We start from the raw sequence: 19,710 nt of genomic DNA, 5'->3' as shown, positions 1-19,710 counted from the left end.
GTCCTCTCTTGACTCCCGAGGTCTATGCGATATTGTCCATGTGGCACATCCCAGTTTCGTTGATGCAGGGGAACTACAAGTAATCCAAGGCCCGCTGTCCATTGCTGCGGCTGTAAATTATTGTACGATCCGACTACATCGTCTAAGGCTGGAGATCAATAGAAACCGACTCGATCTTTCCCGCCTCAAAATGCCACAAAGCCGAGGATATCTTGACCAAGACCGGCCAGCCGTATCAGATCAACTTGTCCAGTGGCATTGAGAATGGGTTTGCTGTTCGCGCAGATGTCACTGTGCCAACAATCCGTTTTGCCAAAGAGCTTGCCTTTTTGCAGGCGGTCGCATGGTTTGATCAGTACCTTAAATCAATCGGAGAGGCAAAAATTAAGCGTGGCAACAATAAAACTTTGATTGGAATCCACACTTGGTTAGGATCGCCTTGAGGAGCAGCAGATTTACATGGATTGGAGGTGACAAAAAAAGGTATACAATGCCACAACAATGGGCCAAAGTGAACCATTGTATTTCTTACATCTTCTCGTGGGTAGCCATAAGGGAACCTATCATCTGTTAGAAGCCGAAATTCCTGCCATGCCGATGAAATTATGAACTTACCAATGAAGGTAGTGACCAAACGAGACCGAACTTGGCAAATGTCCTCCGGGACCAACCAGATGGTGGCACCCATCTTTCTGGCAATACTGATGGAAAGCTTAGCGTTTGCGTATGCCTCTTCGTCGGTCCGACCCGGCAAAACCAAATCGTAGTCCACATAGCTGCTCTTCATGCCGTTGAGCACATCGAGGAGGAAGACTCCTGATCCAATAGACTTGTCTTTGAAGCTGCGTATCGTGGAAGACTTGCCACCACTGCTAGACATGTCATTGGCCCAGCGGATCATTTCAGTATCAGTAATTTCGCGTTTGCCCAGCCGTTGGGCCAGTGCAGAGAGTGTGTTGGTGATATCACGACGCATCAGCTGCCACACCAGTCCGAGAGTGAGGGTTCGTTGGCCATCGGTGATATCAGCGCCCTGAACGCCGACAAGAGAGAAACCGTTAAGTTTCCCAAGCTCGATCGAATAATTGGTATTTTCAACGGCCTTGAACCGCATTAATTCACCACCAGACGCTGGTGGCTTGTTGACATGTCTCCAGTTTACACTTCCAGGAACGACCTTGTCGTATGCCTGTAACAAAATAGAGCCATCGCGTAGGTCATCGAAGAGCGAGTTGACCGCCGGCTGCACATCCAACGAATTCAACCACAGAGTGAAGACTCTGGCCTCTCGCTCACCCTCAGCGTCAAAGTCTTCAACTTCGAGCTTATCCTCTTCGGTGATCGGATCCAGTCCTGGGTGGGTATTGAACAGATTGGCGACAAAGGCAAGATTCAACTTGGGGTTTCCGGCAACCAATGAGGTTGGGGTCAGAAACTTGCGGCAATCAAGCGAATCGGCGTTCTGAAGGACCTGCTCAGCCCGCTCAAGCAAGTCTCGAGTTTGGAGAGGGGCACGCGAACAAACATCGGGTGCCAATTGGTTAAGGAGAACTGTGTAGTTCTCGCCATCCTTGACATCGGTAGAGAAGTTTGTCACCCTAAATCAGTTAGCCACATGTCATTCTCCGTTTCTTCATCGGGGCAGGCATACCGTCTGTCCCACTTGGCATTCCTAAGATGATAGTTGAACCAACGAAGGAGAATCTGCTCTGGAGGCAAGCGCAAGAACTGCTCCAGAGTTTCATCCTCATCCAAAAGCCTATAAAGCTCCGGGTGGAGTTTGATATCAATCTTTCCAAGAAGACCACGGCGGATGATTTGCCAGATAAGACCCAGGATGAGATGCTCGCGCACTTCAATGATATCCCCGCTTCCAATGTTCACAACTGAGCATCCGATACCTTTGGCAGAGTTGATGACAATATTATTGTTCTCGGTCATGTGGAAAGCGTTCAGCTGCTTGATCTTCTTCCCAGCCTTATTCAGAACACGCTCATCAATGGTGTCTGGTACGCTGTCGTTGATCAACTTTGCCAGGACCAAGCCATCCTTGCACTTGTCAAACATCTCAAATGTGTCGGTAGGGAAAGGGAGGAGGTTGCCAAGGTCTGCATCACCCGCTAGAACGGCATTGATGTGCCGCGTGAACTCGGTTCGTTCGTCTTCATTGATCGTATGTGTGACATTGGATGATGATCCCTGGACATGGATTCGTCCACCCACACTGCCCTTAGGGACATGCCGAGATGCTCCGGCACCAGCGCCAGCTCCTTGGATGACGGCCGCAGGGGTAGTTGCTGCGCGGGCACCTTCATTGGGTGCTTTCCGAAGCTTCGAAACGAGCTGCAGTAGCGTTAACACCAGCGGGATGAGAAATGGGAGCGGGGCAGTTGTATTACATCAACATAATCTTCGAGTTCCACGCGCCGGGAGCTATCGAGTTCCACATCCTTCAAAGCTGCACGCACTACATCATACGGCTGGCGTTCTGATTGTTGAGCAGCTTTGATTGCGGTAGATTCATCAAGGTAGCCACGGTCTTCGACATCCAATCTGTTGAATGCATCCTGGAGTGAGAAAATCTCGCCTTGATCAAGCTGCGGAAAACGCCTGTAGTAATCACAATGGTCAGCAACTGGTTACATGGAATAGCGAGGAAACGTACTTCTGAAGCTTGAGGGCGTTCATCTTGTCAGTGTTACAACCCTAGGGCAAAATAGGTGGGGGTGATCACCCAGGGGAAGATGGGGGAAGGTTCGACAAAATACAAAAAAAAAAAAAACAGGAAGTAGGTGTTTAGACCCTAAACGGATCAATTGTCAAGAGGTAAGGAAAGCAAATGACCTGAAGAAATCCGATCCGTGCTTAAAGGTGGGCAGTGCAGGGCGAAAGGCAGCCAGGTATACACGAACCGAGGAGTGGGGGGGAGGGCCACACCGTAATGAAAATACTTGGTAAACCATACAGAGTGTATCACGCTGGCGGTATTTTCTTGGGGGTGCGTAAGTATTATGTCAGTAAAGGTGTGTTCTCGTATTAGTTATCGTATTCGGGAAGGTCTTTGGATGACGTCGACACCTTACAAACACACAGGCACATCCACAACGTGTGCAGTGTGTGCGTATTTTTGTGTTTTCTCATAAAATCTTTGTAACTTTCAGTTATCTGTTCTGCCTATTTGTTTCTTTTCTTTACAAGCTAGAACCCTATCGGAATTTCCGTTATTCTTTGTTCTAGGCCCATTCTATTGACCAAGTTAAGCCATGTACGGAGTACGCTGAATTTGACTTACAAGTCCACAGTTTAGAGCCCCAACTCTATGTACATAAAATGAATAAAAAAACCTTAAATTTTTCTACATAACATACAAAAAGAGTCAGTTGGCTTTGAGACTTCATCTAGAAATTTAGAACTACATACAAAGTATAGGTTGGTATCTCTATGGATGCATACTGGGTCCACGGGGTAACTAACCATGGCATACAACGTATAACGTAATTGCATACCCCAAAATGTCAGATTACATCATTTCCGATCTCCAAAACATTGGAAAACGTTCATTTCCAACAGTTTATCAGGTTTTGGCGCCTTATGGACACGTCTCTATTTCTTGTTTCATTTTAAATTCACCTTCCACCTGTTTATCTTTCATCTCACCTACCCTTCCATCGTTCCTCAATCCAGCTGCTCACGTTGGTTCGTTTCGCTGCCTTCAGACGGGCGCTCCTGCCATGGCGGCTGCAGAGCAAAAGTCATTCCTGGGGACACTCACTCCATGGAGTACATCAAGAAGTTCAACTCCAACACCGCAGTCTGGCTATCACCAAAAACCAGATGTCCTGCAGCGGTCGCAGGGGGAGGACCACACGGTTACCCACACGCATCGATTAAGCATGCGACGCTATCCTCCCGATTGTCCTCCATTGAAAGTCAGGTGGTTCTACGCAGTGGACTCGCCCAAGCGGAAACCATCTATTGTGGGACAGAAGAAGGCGGATCAAAAGCCCTTGCTATCACCGAAGAAATTCATACCATTTCAAGGGAAAGACTCACAGTCCATCGAAACGACATTTCAGAAACTCTCGGATATCGAAGACGCCCGCCCAAACCAGCCAAACAACAGCAACCCTGTATTGACCAAAGTGCCCGTGAATGAGGATTATCTTTTCAATGTGGATGTGGAACAACGAGAGTTGAGTCCTACGTATTGGATTGGCCCTGTATATGAAGTCCGTCGTGGAACGTGGTTCATTCAGGACGGATCTAGCCTTAAACCATGTGAAGAAAATCTTGCTACCCAGCTTGAAGAAGGCTATATCAAACTGTGTCCATGGAGGTCCCAGCCATCAGAACAGAATTCACAAACACACGAAGAAGATAGATCTGGTCAGACCAAAAGCGTGCCAATCAACTCCCGTGAGCCAGATCCCAAATCCGCTCAATCAACCAGCCGGAACTCTCCTCCCCGTGGTACATGGAATGATTTCAACAGTCCAAGTGCAGTGGAGCCTCAGCAGTATCGTCTCTTTGGCGCTTACATGAACAGGACAGTCGGCTATCAAGATTCCACAACGGCCTGGCTGATGAATGATGATTTCATGTCACGCTTCAGTACTTCGGTGTATCAAAAGCTAGGGGGTGTCCCTGGGACGAAGTTGGTTCGCGGTTTCGAGCCCAGAAAACCAAGAGAGACACCAGAGGCAAAGGGTTCCAAACAAAAACCACAGGGCGAATCAACATCTGCCGGAGGTTTGAATGATGTTTTCAAAGAAAAGACAGAAAATGCCAAAAATATCCTCAAGTCAGCCTCCGCTGATGAACTCGAGAACTACGGAAGTAGACCGAAATCAACATTAGAACGCCAAATGTCCTCCCTTGCAGGCGAGCCGCAAAATCCAGCTGACCTTGAAGAACAGGCTCGTAGGCAGGAGGAACAGGAGATGGAAGAGTCGAGGGAAGTGGACGGCGCGGACAGAGACCGCGAGGTTAATCACCTAGTTCTTGTCACCCATGGAATCGGCCAGCGACTCGGATTACGACTGGAAAGCATCAATTTCATACATGATGTAAATGTTCTTCGCAAGACACTGAAAACTGTCTATAAAGGTTCGCCTGACCTTCAAGCGTTGAACTCAGCGCTCCCAGACAGCGATAAGAATTGCCGTGTTCAGGTGCTTCCTGTGTAAGACTGATTCCTTTGCTCGGCATTTCTTTTTGCTAATTTCAGCAGGTGCTGGCGTCATCTTTTAGACTTTCCCTACCGGGCAGTTCGACAGAACAGAAAAGAACTGGATCTCACTGATGCAGACGCTCTCGAGGATGATGCTTACCCCAGCCTTTCCGACATAACCCTGGAAAGTGTACCCGCTGTTCGAAACCTCATCTCAGATTTAGCTATGGATGTGCTTCTTTACCAAAGTGGGTATTGTGAACATATCTCCAATATTGTCATCCAAGAATGTAATCGAATCGTCCGGCTGTACCGGAAGCAAAATCCTTCTTTCAAGGGGTCAGTCAGTCTCTGTGGCCATTCACTCGGGAGCGCGATTCTATTTGATATATTGTGTCATCAACCGGGAGCCAATGCCGGACCGAATGGTGCGTCCAAGGGAATGGCCCAAGAGAGTGACGACTCAACTCCCAAGAGTTCAAGCGCGTTTGATTTCGACTGCGAAGAGTTTTTTTGTCTGGGATCTCCCATTGCACTGTTTCAGATGCTCAAGGGTAAGACGGTTGGTGGACATTCTGCATTGGATCCCCGAAATCGCAAAAATGCGCTGGACGTTGAGATTGACTTGGACTCGCATGGTCCTGGACATGCGCTCAGCGACAATCCAGGCGTTATCTCAACGCCAAAATGTCGAGATCTCTACAACATCTTCCACCCTTCCGACCCGGTGGGCTACCGGATCGAGCCCCTGGTATCTCCAGTGATGGCAACGCTGAAACCCCAGTCTCTACCCTCGGTGAAGAAAAGCCTCTGGACGACCCCGGGTCAGAGTCTATCTATTCTCGGTAGCCGCATGGGCCAAAGTGTGGGATCTCTGTGGACAAATTTCACTTCGGGTGTCGCAAGCAGTTTGTTGAATCGCAGCTTGGGTCTTAATGGCGATGACGCGTCATCAGCTGCTCGCACTTTCGGTAAACCGGGTGACGGATCAACCAACAGACGGTCACAGGCAGGCTCAATTCAGCAGGGGCCCGATGGCTCCGATTATCACTATCAGACGTTGATTGAATCCGATCTGGAAACTCTTTACGATGGTTTCCAAAAAAGCAGGAGTGCCCATCACGGCGAGAGCCCGGATCCCACCGCCGACACTGACCAGGACCGGAGGCTGAAACTCGAGGACGCTAAAGTGCGTGCCTTAAATGCAAACGGTCGTGTGGACTACAGTATCCAAGAGTAAGACCCTATTCCCATCGTTATTGAGCCTTGCTAAAAGGAAAATAGGGGAGCCTTCGACATTTCATTAATAGCCAGCATTGCCAGTCATCTCACCTATTGGGGAGATGAGGATGTCAATCACTTTATGCTTTCCCAGATGCTTTCTAGAGAACAGAGGCATAAGCAAAGACAATCACGTAGATGAAGCAAGTACAAAAATACACTGTTTGAAGAGTCTTGAGCACGATGGATGTATTTATGTAAATGCCCTAGAGGACTCTACTTGGGTAGGATTCTTCCAGGGTTAGCAAGTACTTCGCAAGAACTCATGTAGGCCAAGTGGGACTAGTGTCAAGTGGTTGTCGGCTAAGCATTAGGTAATCTGAAATTCTTCAATAAAAGAATTCTTTCAAATTCTTTCGTTTTTCTTTCTTATCCTTTTTTCTGACCATAAGCATCTCTCAACATGATCATCCAACAATAGGAGGTCTAAAAGCTCTTGGAGTGCACTCTTTCTCCCACAGTCTATTCATGAATTTCTTCTTTATGGGGTTGAAATTTTATGCCTTGGATTCCAGCACCGATCTCACAATGAAAACCACAACAGGACTGGTGATTTTTGTGGCCCATGGGCTACATGACGACCATCTTGTAATAACGACGAGTCTTCGGATCGTTATCCCTTGTAGTGCACCCTGTTTTTTTTTTTAATCTCCTCCCAACCGCAATCTCTTTACATCTGGCATGAAATGCAAGCTCTTTGAATGCTCAGATTCACTCGGATAGCGAAGATCAACTCCTTTCTGTTAGCTTTAGATTCCTTGCTATATAGCTCATGCTTGTAAGGAAATCATGATTGGATACATTCAATTAAATTTTCACATATTTGGCTTCAACATTTGTTTTGAATTCTAACTGCTCTCGACATTTTGTGTTTATCATTTTTGACTATGTGCGCACTGGCCACCTGTGAACGCCAAGCATTTTCATAGGTTCCGTATTTTCTTGTCCTTATTGATCCATGTCAAATTGTCTACACAGATTCTACAAGGACATAGTTGATCTTGGACATGGAGGGTTGACCATAATTACTCTGGAACCCCTCCAACTCTGGGACATCTCGGCACAATGAGTCGCCTCAGTGATGATGCAGACTCCCAAGTCATTGCAGCATCTCCATCCAGCAAAAACCACAATAACCCCCCGACGCAAAATCCCATCTTGAATCCAGCGATTTCAAAGGAGCTCATCAATGCTACCCTCAATTTCCTCTCAGCCTCTACCAATGAGACCCTCCTTGGAGTCTTTGCGCTTCTTGCGCTCGTCAACTACATTATCCTGGGGAGAATCGGTCTGCTTCTGATTGGAGTAGCTGTGGGGGTTGTCCTGCACGCGTCCTGGGAGGGATCGGATGATGAACACCCACACCAAACGTCGCACGCGCAAAAATTTAACAGGCGTAGAGAACTTGCGCTGGAAGTCTCCAACAGGCTTTTGGACTGGCCAAAGCGGGCTGGTGCTTCAGGCGTCCAAGGGGAATACGACGATTTTATAAGTACAATTGAAGATATTTCCTCAGCAGACTTGGAATATGCGACCTTCCAACCGGCCACCGCTGTTGCGTTGAGAATACTCACCGATGCAGTCATTAATAACCATGTCAAGTAAGTATCCCTCAATTATACAGCCTTCTTCCGCTTTGAAACAAGTAGCTCATTTACCAAATAAAGAAACTGGTATGATTCACTTTTACCGTCCGAATCAAGTTTCCCAGGCTCCTGTCGAAGAATTTTGACTCATTTCATTTTATCGGTCTCCGCGCATCTGTCGCGGAAACGGACAGAGGATATATTCTTACAGTTTCTCACCAACTCTTCATCGATCGTTATTGTATTCTTGAATGAACTTGCAGCAGCATTTACCGCTGTAGGCTCTTCTCCGATAGAAACCCAAAAAACTGTGGATCAGTACCTTGAACAATTTCCGGATAGCAGCCTAGCGAATGTCTTGTCTGAGAAACAACAAAAGAAGAAACTTGGCATGATTGCGGATGACATACTGTCGAATTTCTTGGATGCCAAGGCATACAATTGTCCAGCTGTGCGGGACTTCCTCCGTGAGGTCTTTGCGGGAGTGATCTTGGGGTCCACTGTTACCAGTCTTGCCCGCCCTGAATTTATCAATGAATGGATTATACATCTCCTGCAGGGCGGCGAATCCAAAATCATGCATGCTATCGACGCAGGCGTTGAAGGTGCGCGGAACCAGGGCATCAGTGCTCCCAGGCCCTCAGAAGACTCAAATGCGGATTCAATTAAAGCCACACAGAGAGAGTCTATGCATGTGGCAAAGGCTACAGAGGAAGAAGCGATTCTAGAGGTGAAACGTCTAAGCGCTATGATTGCATCCAATGATATGCAGAGCCCAGAGTCAGAACGGCCACGCCAAAACGAACAAAATGATGAAAACTACACTTTGACAGCCGATTTGGCTTCAAAGACGAACCATGAAAACGAATGCCACGAAGACCAGGGTCCAGTGCCCGATGTGAAATCACTTGCAAGCCCGAAATTATCCGAAGACTCTTCTGTGCCACCTTTGATTCTTCATGGGGCACAAGTGCTGGTAGATGACGACGGAGCGAGGGATGAAAAAGGACAAATCAAGTCGCGACCAATGTGGGATTATCTACTACAGATCGAACCAGCGTCAGCACGCTCGACTGGATGGATGGTGTTTCGTAAATATTCGGACTTCCAGTCTCTTCACGAGATGCTGGGCACTGTTTCACGATTGAATCAAATTTCAAGTTTCTCGGAGCGTCACCCCACACTGCCCACCTGGAAAGGCAAAACACGACAAGCTCTTTCCCGTGAGCTTGAGCGGTATTTACAAGATGCCATGAGGCATGAGTCACTTGCCGACACTGATCGAATGCACCGATTTTTGGAGAAAGACGCAGGTTCTTGCACTGAACCCGTCGGTCCTAACAAACCGGTATTCTCTTTCCCTAGTCAATCTGCGTTTGAAAACATGGGCAAGGGTATGCTGGGTGCATTAGCCAATGCGCCCAAGGGTGTGGCAGGGAGCGGTAAAGCCGTCTTTGAAGGAATGACGGGGGTTTTCGGAGGCACCGCCAATAGCAAGAAATCAGCCGTCACTACTGATCAGGTTCAACCTAAAGCTGATAAATCCAGTCGCACCAGTTTTTCGCAGGCACTGTTTAGCTTTGGTGATCGTACCGGGGTAAGCAACAAAAACGTTCAGTCGTCTGTGGTGTACCCTAGGGACTCCTTGGAAATCCAAGGAGATGGAATTTCCAAGTCATCTTCGATCGACAGTACCAGAGAGTCCTTTGGGAATGAGCAAGTTGCATGGAACACCGAGATCTCACCCTCTAAAACCTCGCTTGATATCAGTGATCACATTACAGAACCTGACATCCAAACAACGGAAGATATTGATCAAACCTCATCACATCGCCGATCAGAGACTGGGCAGAGTATTGATCAACCCCACAAGCAGGGGAATCCCATCACAGCCGATGAGACGCAGATAGCAGTAGAGCTGATCTTTGCGGTTATCAATGAGTTGTACACCTTGTCATCTGCGTGGAACATACGCCGGACCCTTTTGAATGCTGCCAAATCGTATATCCTACGTCCCGGAAGCCCGACATTGGAAACTGTTCGTACTCTGTTGCAAGATTCCATGATAGAAGGCCACACTTCAGACGACGCCCTAGGGGGTTACCTTGTCAAACTTCGTGAGAATGCGCTTCCAACAGAGGAGGAACGTAAAGTCCGGCCACCTCCACCCAGTGAGGAGGAGAAGATCCGGTTACGGGATACTGCACGTAGACTATTTGTGCAGCGAGGAATCCCACAAGCTTTAACAAGTGTCATGGGAGCGGCTGCTAGTCGAGAAGCGCTAGAGAAGATCTTTGATAGTCTTCAAGTTGAGAGTGTCGCTCGAGGATTTGTCTTCTCGATTCTACTACAGGGCCTTAGGGTATTGACTCTCTGATATTCAATTTATCTGCTTGATTTGGAATATACACAAATGAAAGACTAGAAAGTAGGAACTGTATCCACGATGAACACACACAGATCGGCCTTCACGTGATAACGTGTTCCGCGTTTCGCGCGTTTCCGATTTGGACACAAATTCCCACTTTCTTACTCTTCTAAACCTTCACACAACCAGGTTCCCGAGATCATCTCAGCCATGCCTACTAGGAAACGTTCATCTGAGTTAGGCGATCAGCTTGACAATAGCTTTCGCCCCAAAAAGGCCAAGGTCAACACCAGCCCGGAAGCCAAAACCGACTCTAATGGAGACCGCTACTGGGAGATATCTAAGATGCGTCGTGTGACCATATCTTCTTTCCGTGGAAAAACTCAGGTGAATGTCCGAGAGTATTATGAAAAGAACGGACAGGAGTTGCCAGGGAAAAAGGTCAGTTGGTCAGTGAGTTTGCATAAACCGTGCTAAAATTCATTCCCAATTCAGGGTATCTCAATGCCCGTGGATCAATTTGCTGCCATCATCTCCATTCTACCTGAGATCGAGCAGGAACTAAAAGGAAACGGGGAAACTCTGCCTCGGCCTATCTACTCCGCAGAGGGATACCAATCTGATCAAGAAGAGCAAGGAGAGGCTCATTCGGAAAACCAAAGTAACCCAAAGCAGAATATCGAAGCGACAAGTGATGAGGAGAGTGAAGCATAATCGCAATTGAGAGTTGATTTAAGTTGCCCATAACTGGCCCTCACATTTCATCATAATCAAATTGATCTTGACCGTTTGAACCAAACCATGGTGGTCTGGACTTATAAATTTCCCGATAGATCACATACTCGCCTCTTGCGTCGCCATGTTTTTGGCAATGGAACCTCCCCACCAAGCATCACGATGATCTTTCTCTTGGAGAAGCCGGTTATGGTCTCCGATTTGACCCCACCCTCCTCCTCCGGGCGTTCCGATAATGATCCGCTCCCCCGCTTGCATCTGAGCGGAATTCTTCGCGCCGAGGTTGATGTATCCGTTCTTCCAGCTTCCATCTTTCTTTTTCACGTGGCGCACCCAGATGTTCTGACCACACTGGGCGTCTTCGCCTCCCTCTAATCCATATGGGTGGTAGACCCTTCGTTCGGAGAGGATAGAGACTTGCACAGGAATGCGGAATTCAATGTCTCGCACAACGCCATCCCCGCCGCGGTGCTGGCCATTACCTCCTGACTTTGGACGAAGACTGAATTCTCGGAGTATCACAGGGTACCGCCGCTCAAGCACCTCCGCGTCAGTGATTCTGGTGTTAGTCATATGTGTATGAACCCCTGAAGCGCCTTCCCAAGTCGGACCAGCCCCGCTACCGCCAGCAATGGTTTCATAGTAACCAAACCCTTTCGTTTCTGTCTCGCCGGGTATATTCCCTCCGAACCCAAATGTGAGGTTGTTGGTATCGCCCTGTGATGCAGCGCAAGCCTGGAAGCACCTCAAAATGACGTCGGTCACTCGCTGACTCTGTGAAGAGAAAAACGATGAGCCCATGATCAACGTAATTATCTGTCTATTCTTACCGTCAAAACATTGCCACCCACCACGGCAGCTGATTCCGAGGGGGACAGAAGACTTCCAGGAGGAATTCGAACGTCAATTGGCTTTAAACAGCCTTGATTCAAAGGAATGTCAGCTGAAATAAGGCATCGCAGGCAATAGATGATCGCTGAGTATGTGACAGCTTCCGGTGCATTGATATTGCCTTGTCATCGTCAGCTCAACAAACGTTAAGTTCGTTCTTACAAGCTAGTCGACCATACCATGTACCTCCGGGCCTGTTCCCTCAAAATCGAAGATTGCCTCCCCATTTTCCCCATCTATTGATATCTTCAATTGGATAGGGCTCCCATCATCCATGTAATCAATAGCACTCAGTTCTTGACCAGCAAATCTCTTGCTCGCATCCTTTAGTAGATTGCGCACACTGAGCTCTGCATTGCCTTGGATCTGGTGCATATAAAACTGCACGACAGCCTCACCATACTCCTCGATTAGAATGCGGATCAAATTGGCCCCTTTTTTGTTTGCAGCAATCTGAGCTTTGAGATCATTCAAGTTATCTGCCAGGCATCGAGTTCCACTGCAGCTTGGATACTGGGCCGGCTCTTTGTACAGCAATTCTGTGATGCGCTTCTCGTCAAAGTTGCCCTCTGATACCAATTTTTCGCTCTTGATGGCTGCACCTTCTTGGTAAAGCTCTTTTGAATGAGGTGGCATAGATCCCGGGAGTATTCCTCCTATGTCAGCTTTACGCACGTTAGAAAATCCTGATCTTCCCCCCCTCCTCTCTCTTTCACTTGGGGGAAACTTCTTACCATGATGCGCCCTAGAGGCGACGTAGAATATGATCTTTCCCTGGCTAAAAGCAGGCTGCAGAACTGTGATATCTGGGAGATGAGTTCCCCCAAATTCCGGGTGATTTGACACAATTACATCGCCGGGTTTCAATTTATCTTGCCAGATCCAGGCCTGTCTCCGTACACAGGTTGACATGCTGCCGAGATGGACGGGCAAATGTGGTGCATTCGCAACAAGCCCGCCTTCTGCGTCGAACAAGGCGCAAGAATAGTCAAGTCGTTCCTTTACATTGGCACTTACACTTGTCTTCTGTAGAGCACGTCCCATTTGCTCGGCAATAGCCATGAATCTGTGCGAGAAGACACTCAGCAGGATTGGATCCACAGTGTCGGTGCTGATCTTTGCCTGGATGGCATCAAGTTCACCAATATTGATCACGACGTGGGTTTTTGTCAAGAACGCTGAAGCTCCTGGGGTCACCACAATTGTTTGGGTGTCATCGGCTAAAATCGCCGGGCCTCTCACTCGCTCACCAACCTTTAAGTCGTCGAGTTTGTAGATTGGTGTTTCGCATCGGCCGCCCTCAAAGTAGACAAGAGATCTGCGATACTCTTGGCCCATCGTCACATCCTTTGGGTTGGATTCGTCGATCTGCTGGTCCACGTTCTTCTCAGATATTTTGAATCTTTTTCCAATTCCTCTCACCCGCACGTCATCCACAATGATGTCCCGGTCTGGAAGAGTAAAACCAAACTCTTGATTGTGTTGCTTCATGAATGCCTTGCCAAAGGCCCATTCGTCGCCCCCAAAGTGAAGATCGGCCTCCTCCTTGCTGGGTTTGAGTATCATCAAGTCAGATTCTGTGCCTCGATATCGCATATTGAGGTATTCTTCAAACATGATTGAATCGTTGTTGAAGCCTTGGTCTCGCAACCTCTGCGTGGATCGTTTCTTCAACTCTTCTATTCTCGAACCAAGTGCATCCCGAACCCCCCCCTTATTATCATCATCATCAGCCCAGGTCTTAGATTCAGGCTCTTGATTTTCATCAACAACGTCTGCCAGTGCCATTCCGTATGCCGAGAGAACCGAGGAATACCGATGGATCAGAATCTGCCGAATCCCCAGGCTCTCGGCAATGGCAACGGCATGCTGGCCCCCGGCTCCTCCAAACGTGGCCAATCTGTGTTTTGAGGTGTCATGTCCCTTGGCCTCTGTCAGAGATCGAATGGGCCGGGTCATTGTCTCGTTGGCCACCTTGATAAAACCGAAGGCAACCTCGTCGGGGTAGATTTCTCGGTTATGGCCCCCTTCGATCAACTTCTGGTTAATTTCTTTGGTTAGTCCCTCAAACAACACCCGACTAGCCTGTTCATCCAGTCCCTGGGTGTCACCTGAGCCAAAAATCTTCGGGAAGAAATCTGGGGCCAATCGCCCAAGAAACAGATTAGCATCAGTTACTGTGAGTGGTCCACTCTTGCGATAGCATGCGGGCCCTGGATGGGCTCCTGCTGACTCGGGCCCGACAACAAAGAGACCGTTACGGTAGAACAATCTCGAACCGCCACCTGCAGCAACGGTGTTGATATCTAACTGAGGAGACTGGATTGTCACGCCAGCGGTGGTTGTCTCAAAGACATGTTCATACCGGCCGGATCCGTACCTGCTAACATCCGTGCTCGTCCCTCCCATATCAAACCCTATTACAGGCGTTTTTGACACAGGATCGTAGGAAGTTAACGCATATCCCACCACGCCGCCAGCAGGCCCTGACAGAATTGCTCGTAGGCCTGAAAATTGGTCCACGTCCACCAGACCACCGTCCGATTGCATGAACTCACAGCTTGCGCCTTTGGCGCCTGCCTGTTTTTTGACACTCTCACTGCCTAGGCCACCCTCAAATCCGGCTTGAAATGCAGAGATATACTTCTTGATTGCAGGGGTTAAATATGCATCGGCGCAAGCTGAAGTGGTCCTTGGCACAAGTTTAATCATCGGCATGAGCTGGTGGCTCAAACTCACATGGTGGAAACCAATGTCCTTGGCGATTCTTCCCACCAGTGCCTCATGATCTGGAAAGGTGTAACCATGTATAAGACATACTGCTATGCTTTTAATCCCGCGGCTGTATGCCTCTTCCAACTGCGATCTCACCAATTCCTCGGACGGGCGCTTCAATATGCGAACTGCTTCTGAAGAAAGGCCGCGAATAACAACGTCTCCTGTCTGGGTCTGTTCCCGGAGAGTGGTGGCAGTGGTTCTTCGTTGCGGGTCTTCCGCGTAGTCTTCCAAAGTGACGCGCTCGTCCACCTCAATCACCTCTTCGTAAAGGACATCGGGACGTTTGATGGCAAGATCAAATATTTTGGGACGAGACTGATTTCCAATCTCAAGGCAGTCTTTAAAGCCCCTGCTTACCACCAGCGCTACCTTTTCCCCCTTCCGCTCGAGCAGCGCATTTGTTGCCACCGTTGTACCCATGCGGATGCTCTGGATCAAAGAAGTGTCGATGGGTTCCCCACGAGGGATGTCGTGACCTGTAAAGTTGGAAAGAATCCGCCGGATGCCCTCCAAAGGTGCATCTTTGTAGTTGTTGGGATCGTCTGAGAGAAGTTTAACCACAACATCATCTTCCAAGCGGTCGGTCCCTGGGTTTCCAACGCAATCGGTAAAAGTCCCGCCTCTCTTTTACCATGTCAGTGTTCTGAACAAGTAAAGGGGGAGAAGACCAATACATCGATTGCAATACTAATTCCAGTCTTTTTTGCTGAATTCATGTTAGTTGTAGAAAGTGTCCGAACGTTGAAAAAGTAGCAACACATTGCTTTGATGCCCCCCCCTCCCAGGTGAACTGTTCCCCGCGCCGAATACCCTACGTCATTGCTATGAAATGGGCAACTTTCAAGATGTATCGGATTTTAGAAATGCTGTTGCTTTTTTCGTTATTAACAAAGCTGTGGAAATGATTGCAAACTGGTCCCCATTAGCATCAACCTCACATACAACTAAGACACTACAGTGGTTTAAAGAAACAACACCACATAGAATGGCGACCGGTCGAAGGGGGCGAGGAATTGAAATAACCGCTTTCAAATTAAATTGCGAAGACGAAGGGCGAAACGGAATTCATCGTGGTATTTGGGGCGCGGACTTGGAACGATCGTTCGACGTTCGCTTCGGTGGGATCCGAGCTGCTGACCAGGATAAATTACCAAGCTCAAAGATAAGAAAGAAATGTTGGGAATAACTCGGGGAAAAGCAAAATTGAAAAAAAAAGAAGGGGAAGCAGGGGTCACACGTTCACATAGCCCCAGCTTGTCCCGAAGAGCAAGCTTCACGCCATTTGGAATCAGAAACACATAGGCAAAGGGGGATGAGAACCGAGATATGCCACAGGATGTATTAAGAGCAATACTGGGGCGATAACCTTGTCTTCTCCCTCCCCCTAGTTGGCACAACCGCATTGAAAAAAACCTTCAGAAGACAAAACAGACGACGGGAGACATGGGTCGAGAGCGAATAGACGTAGTTCTGAGTTGATCTACTCAGCAGTATCAAGCTCATCATGGGCAGAGGGCATTGGGTCCAGGGGTACTGCTGTATGTGAGTGAAAAGAACATTTTCTAGATTGGGTTCTCACGCTACTAACCTTTCCTGTCCTCACCGTTGGGCCCGTTCTCACGGTCCTCCTCGCGACGTTCCCTATCATCATCGCGTCTTTCTCGGTCATCCTTGCCATCACGTTCACGGTCATCGGGGCTGCGAGAGCGGTCACGAGAACGGTCACGATCACGTCGATCGTGATCACGGTCACGGCGGTCAGAATCACGGTCGCGGCGATCGTAGTCGCGGTCGGTGCGGTCGGTGTCTCGTTCGTACCGATCGTCTCGACGAGGGGAGTAGTCGCCACCACGGCTGCGACGAGGGGATGGGGAGCGACCACGGCGAGGAGGAGTGCGATCACGGCGACGATCACGGCCAGCATCGCGACCAGCGTCACGGGGAGCATCACGTGGAGCGTCACGGCCAGAGCCAGAGTCAAAGCGCCAGGAAGCAGATGGAGGAGTGCGTGCCCACTGGAAATTTGTTAAAGGATATATATGACAAAGCCTTGGGGGTGGGGGAGGATATGATTACCTCAATCTTCAACAAATCATCGCGGCCGATACGCTTGTTGTGCATCTCATGGTAGGCATCATCAGCATCGCGGCGACTCTCGTATTCAACAAAAGCGAAGCTAAGCGATTTAGATTAGAAAGATAAAGCGATTTCAGCTGTCATTATTCAACTTACAGTCGGCTGGAAGGAGTGCGCGGGGCAGGGATATCACAGCGAACAAGACGCCCATAACTAGTTCCAAAATCAGTTGAGCTAGCTTCAGGTAGCGGTATTGAGAGAAATGAAGATGAGGAATGACCAAGACTAGCTAACCGTTGCCCGAGGAGTGAGACAGGGCAACGTAGACACAAGCTTCCACGCCAATGTCACGCTAGTTGGAAAGAAAGAACGAAGAGCGTCGTCCAAGGCATTTAGTGCCAACAGTCTTCATCGGGAGGTCGTCGGAAGGATGGGAATCGAAGTTCGTAGGTGCGAAGGTAGAGGCGACACGTACCGTTCGAATTCGTAGGCAAGATCGCGAGCACGGGTGCCATGGCCAAACCCGGTAACATACAGAGTAGTTCCAGAGCGAGAAGACATGGTGCCGTTAGCACAGAGCAATGGAAAAGAAAGAAGATTGGGTCAGTTGGAAAAAAAATTAAGAATTTTGAAAGGAGAGGTGGAGCTTTAAAAGCTTCAAGAGGATAAAGAGCATAAGGGAAAGAGAGAGGGGAGCACAAGGAAAGAATTAGTGAAGGTGCTACGGTGTATCAAACCTGCCAATGACGCAATTGATTTGGATTTTCTTTTTTTTTTTTTTTTTTTTTTTTGAGAGGAACACAGTGATCATTATTCATCTGTATCCAATGCTTAAATCCTTCAAACCAAAATTTGATCTGTTCACAATATCTACAGTGTTGATGTCAATGCAGGGCACTATGTAGTTAGCTGGACCAAGGTAGGTACGTAATGCAAGTAGCGGACTATCGGGAGGTACCGTGTCTCGGTAAGTCGGGATGTTCGTCTCTTTCTCTCACCTTGACCCTCCAACTATACCACTCATTCTTGTGTGATCTAAGACCCCTTTTTTTGAGGAAATTTTCTTCTTGTTGTTTCTTCTTTCCTTTTCACCTGTTCAACTACATCTTCCACCAACATTGAAAAAGGGGGAAGGGCCAAAAAAAAGCAAATTCGACTGAACATCTATCTGATCATAGCAAAGTCATCTCTTTTTGACCTTGCTTCTCCTTTTGCCAAATCCACTATCAACATTACCCTTTATACCTCAGTTATATGGACATTGAAACAAGCAATACACCACTGGACACAAGATCAAAGATGTGCTTTTAGATCACCAAACCTAGGGAAACAACCAACCTTCATGGCTAGCACTTCACCAAAAGTGCTTTATCGCATCTGATCCGCAGCAACAAAATCAGCCTTCATTTTTGATTAATAGAATTGCTGGAAATCATTACACAACAGAACACAGGATTTCTGTACCTCATCCGTGAAACCGGATGTGCATATCTTCAAGATGAGCTTAGATCGACAGGATTCTATTCAGAAAGAGAGATTAGAGGGCGCAGCAAAGCCTGCCTTGCGGAATCTCTCCAGGTTTCCATCTAGTTCAAATTCAGCCAAGGTGAGAAGGAGAACCCTCATCCATGTGAGCTGGGAGGCTGACTGGTTGATTAAAGCAGGAGCTGATTAATGATCAAACCCCCTCAATCTTGGTTCTTACTAGAAAGAACCTCGCCGAACCTGTGGTGGCTGCATTTATGGCTGGTGGAGTGGCTGGCGCAGTTTCCAGAACGATAGTGTCACCACTCGAACGATTGAAAATTCTTCTTCAGGTTCAAAGTGTTGGTCGAACAGAATACAGATTGTCAATATGGAAAGCCTTGGTGAAGATGGGGCGGGAAGAAGGCTGGCGGGGCTTCATGCGAGGTAATGGAACAAACTGTATTCGCATTATCCCTTACTCGGCAGTACAGTTTGGGAGCTATAATTTTTACAAGCAAGTAGGTGGCCATTCTTACCCCTGCAGAATTAGTGTTTTATACACACTGACATTACTTTGTTCTAGTTGGTAGAGTCTCCCGATGGTGAGATGACCCCAACGAGTCGCCTTTTTTGTGGAGGTGTTGCCGGGATCACCTCGGTGACTATCACCTATCCTCTGGACATTGTTCGAACCCGGCTTTCCATCCAATCCGCTTCATTTGCCGATCTTGGAGCAAGAGACCCAAGCCAAAAACTGCCAGGCATGTTTACCACAATGGCTATGATCTATAAAAATGAAGGTGGGACAAGGGCTTTGTATCGTGGAATTACTCCTACTGTTGCCGGAGTAGCCCCATATGTGAGTTTGTCATCGTGATTTGACTTGGACCTAACTGATAAACGACAGGTGGGACTCAACTTCATGACCTACGAATCGGTGCGCAAGTACCTAACACCGGAAGGGGACAAAAACCCTAGCTCCTATCGAAAATTACTGGCTGGTGCAGTCTCTGGAGCAGTCGCCCAGACGTGTACCTATCCTTTGTCGGTTCTTTTATTCTTTGAGCTAAACGCCGTGAAACTGACTTTTGTTCTTAGTGATGTGCTACGTCGGCGATTCCAGATCAACACAATGTCGGGAATGGGTTACCAATACACTTCGATCTGGGATGCTGTGAGAGTCATCGTGGCTGAGGAGGGACTACGTGGACTCTTTAAGGGGATAGGGCCAAATCTTTTGAAAGTTGCTCCTAGTATGGCCAGCAGCTGGTTGAGTTTTGAAATGACTCGTGACTTCTTTGTCGGCTTGAATGATAGAGAATAGTTCAAAATAATACATGTACCTAGATTTCTCTTCT

The 19,710-nt window shown here is 48.1% G+C and overlaps 6 protein-coding genes across 6 annotated transcripts; 3 read left to right on the top strand and 3 right to left on the bottom strand.

Annotated features, from left to right (window-relative positions):
* Positions 1–528: 528 nt before the first annotated feature.
* On the bottom strand, positions 529–2,688 carry Pdw03_2873 (Actin-bundling protein Sac6, putative; the record flags this gene model as incomplete). Its single annotated transcript, XM_014682146.1, has 5 exons — positions 529–560; positions 616–1,598; positions 1,652–2,343; positions 2,400–2,610; positions 2,666–2,688. The coding sequence occupies 5 exons, from the start codon at positions 2,686–2,688 to the stop codon at positions 529–531; spliced, it is 1,941 nt and encodes a 646-aa protein (XP_014537632.1).
* A 1,043-nt stretch (positions 2,689–3,731) lies between these two features.
* On the top strand, positions 3,732–6,593 carry Pdw03_2872 (DDHD; the record flags this gene model as incomplete). Its single annotated transcript, XM_014682147.2, has 3 exons — positions 3,732–5,182; positions 5,231–6,406; positions 6,455–6,593. 3 exons carry the CDS (start codon positions 3,732–3,734, stop codon positions 6,591–6,593), a joined length of 2,766 nt encoding a protein of 921 aa, XP_014537633.2.
* Positions 6,594–7,516: 923 nt separating this feature from the next.
* Positions 7,517–11,119, top strand: Pdw03_2871 (PX-associated, sorting nexin 13; the record flags this gene model as incomplete). The annotated part of the gene is made up of 4 exons (XM_066100307.1): positions 7,517–8,052; positions 8,119–10,399; positions 10,595–10,846; positions 10,901–11,119. 4 exons carry the CDS (start codon positions 7,517–7,519, stop codon positions 11,117–11,119), a joined length of 3,288 nt encoding a protein of 1,095 aa, XP_065955707.1.
* A 120-nt stretch (positions 11,120–11,239) lies between these two features.
* Pdw03_2870 (5-oxo-L-prolinase, putative) lies at positions 11,240–15,525 on the bottom strand (the record flags this gene model as incomplete). The annotated part of the gene is made up of 5 exons (XM_014682149.1): positions 11,240–11,914; positions 11,971–12,152; positions 12,211–12,696; positions 12,766–15,433; positions 15,484–15,525. The coding sequence occupies 5 exons, from the start codon at positions 15,523–15,525 to the stop codon at positions 11,240–11,242; spliced, it is 4,053 nt and encodes a 1,350-aa protein (XP_014537635.1).
* Positions 15,526–16,289: 764 nt separating this feature from the next.
* On the bottom strand, positions 16,290–17,446 carry Pdw03_2869 (Pre-mRNA-splicing factor srp1; the record flags this gene model as incomplete). The annotated part of the gene is made up of 5 exons (XM_014682151.1): positions 16,290–16,342; positions 16,398–16,824; positions 16,886–16,985; positions 17,042–17,098; positions 17,361–17,446. 5 exons carry the CDS (start codon positions 17,444–17,446, stop codon positions 16,290–16,292), a joined length of 723 nt encoding a protein of 240 aa, XP_014537637.1.
* Positions 17,447–18,383: 937 nt separating this feature from the next.
* Positions 18,384–19,676, top strand: Pdw03_2868 (Mitochondrial substrate carrier; the record flags this gene model as incomplete). Its single annotated transcript, XM_066100306.1, has 5 exons — positions 18,384–18,491; positions 18,547–18,870; positions 18,936–19,211; positions 19,260–19,396; positions 19,451–19,676. 5 exons carry the CDS (start codon positions 18,384–18,386, stop codon positions 19,674–19,676), a joined length of 1,071 nt encoding a protein of 356 aa, XP_065955706.1.
* Positions 19,677–19,710: the final 34 nt, after the last annotated feature.

This window comes from Penicillium digitatum, chromosome 1, assembly GCF_016767815.1.
Source record: "Penicillium digitatum chromosome 1, complete sequence".
Taxonomy (NCBI): domain Eukaryota; kingdom Fungi; phylum Ascomycota; class Eurotiomycetes; order Eurotiales; family Aspergillaceae; genus Penicillium; species Penicillium digitatum.
This window is presented reverse-complemented; position numbering and strand designations above follow the sequence as displayed.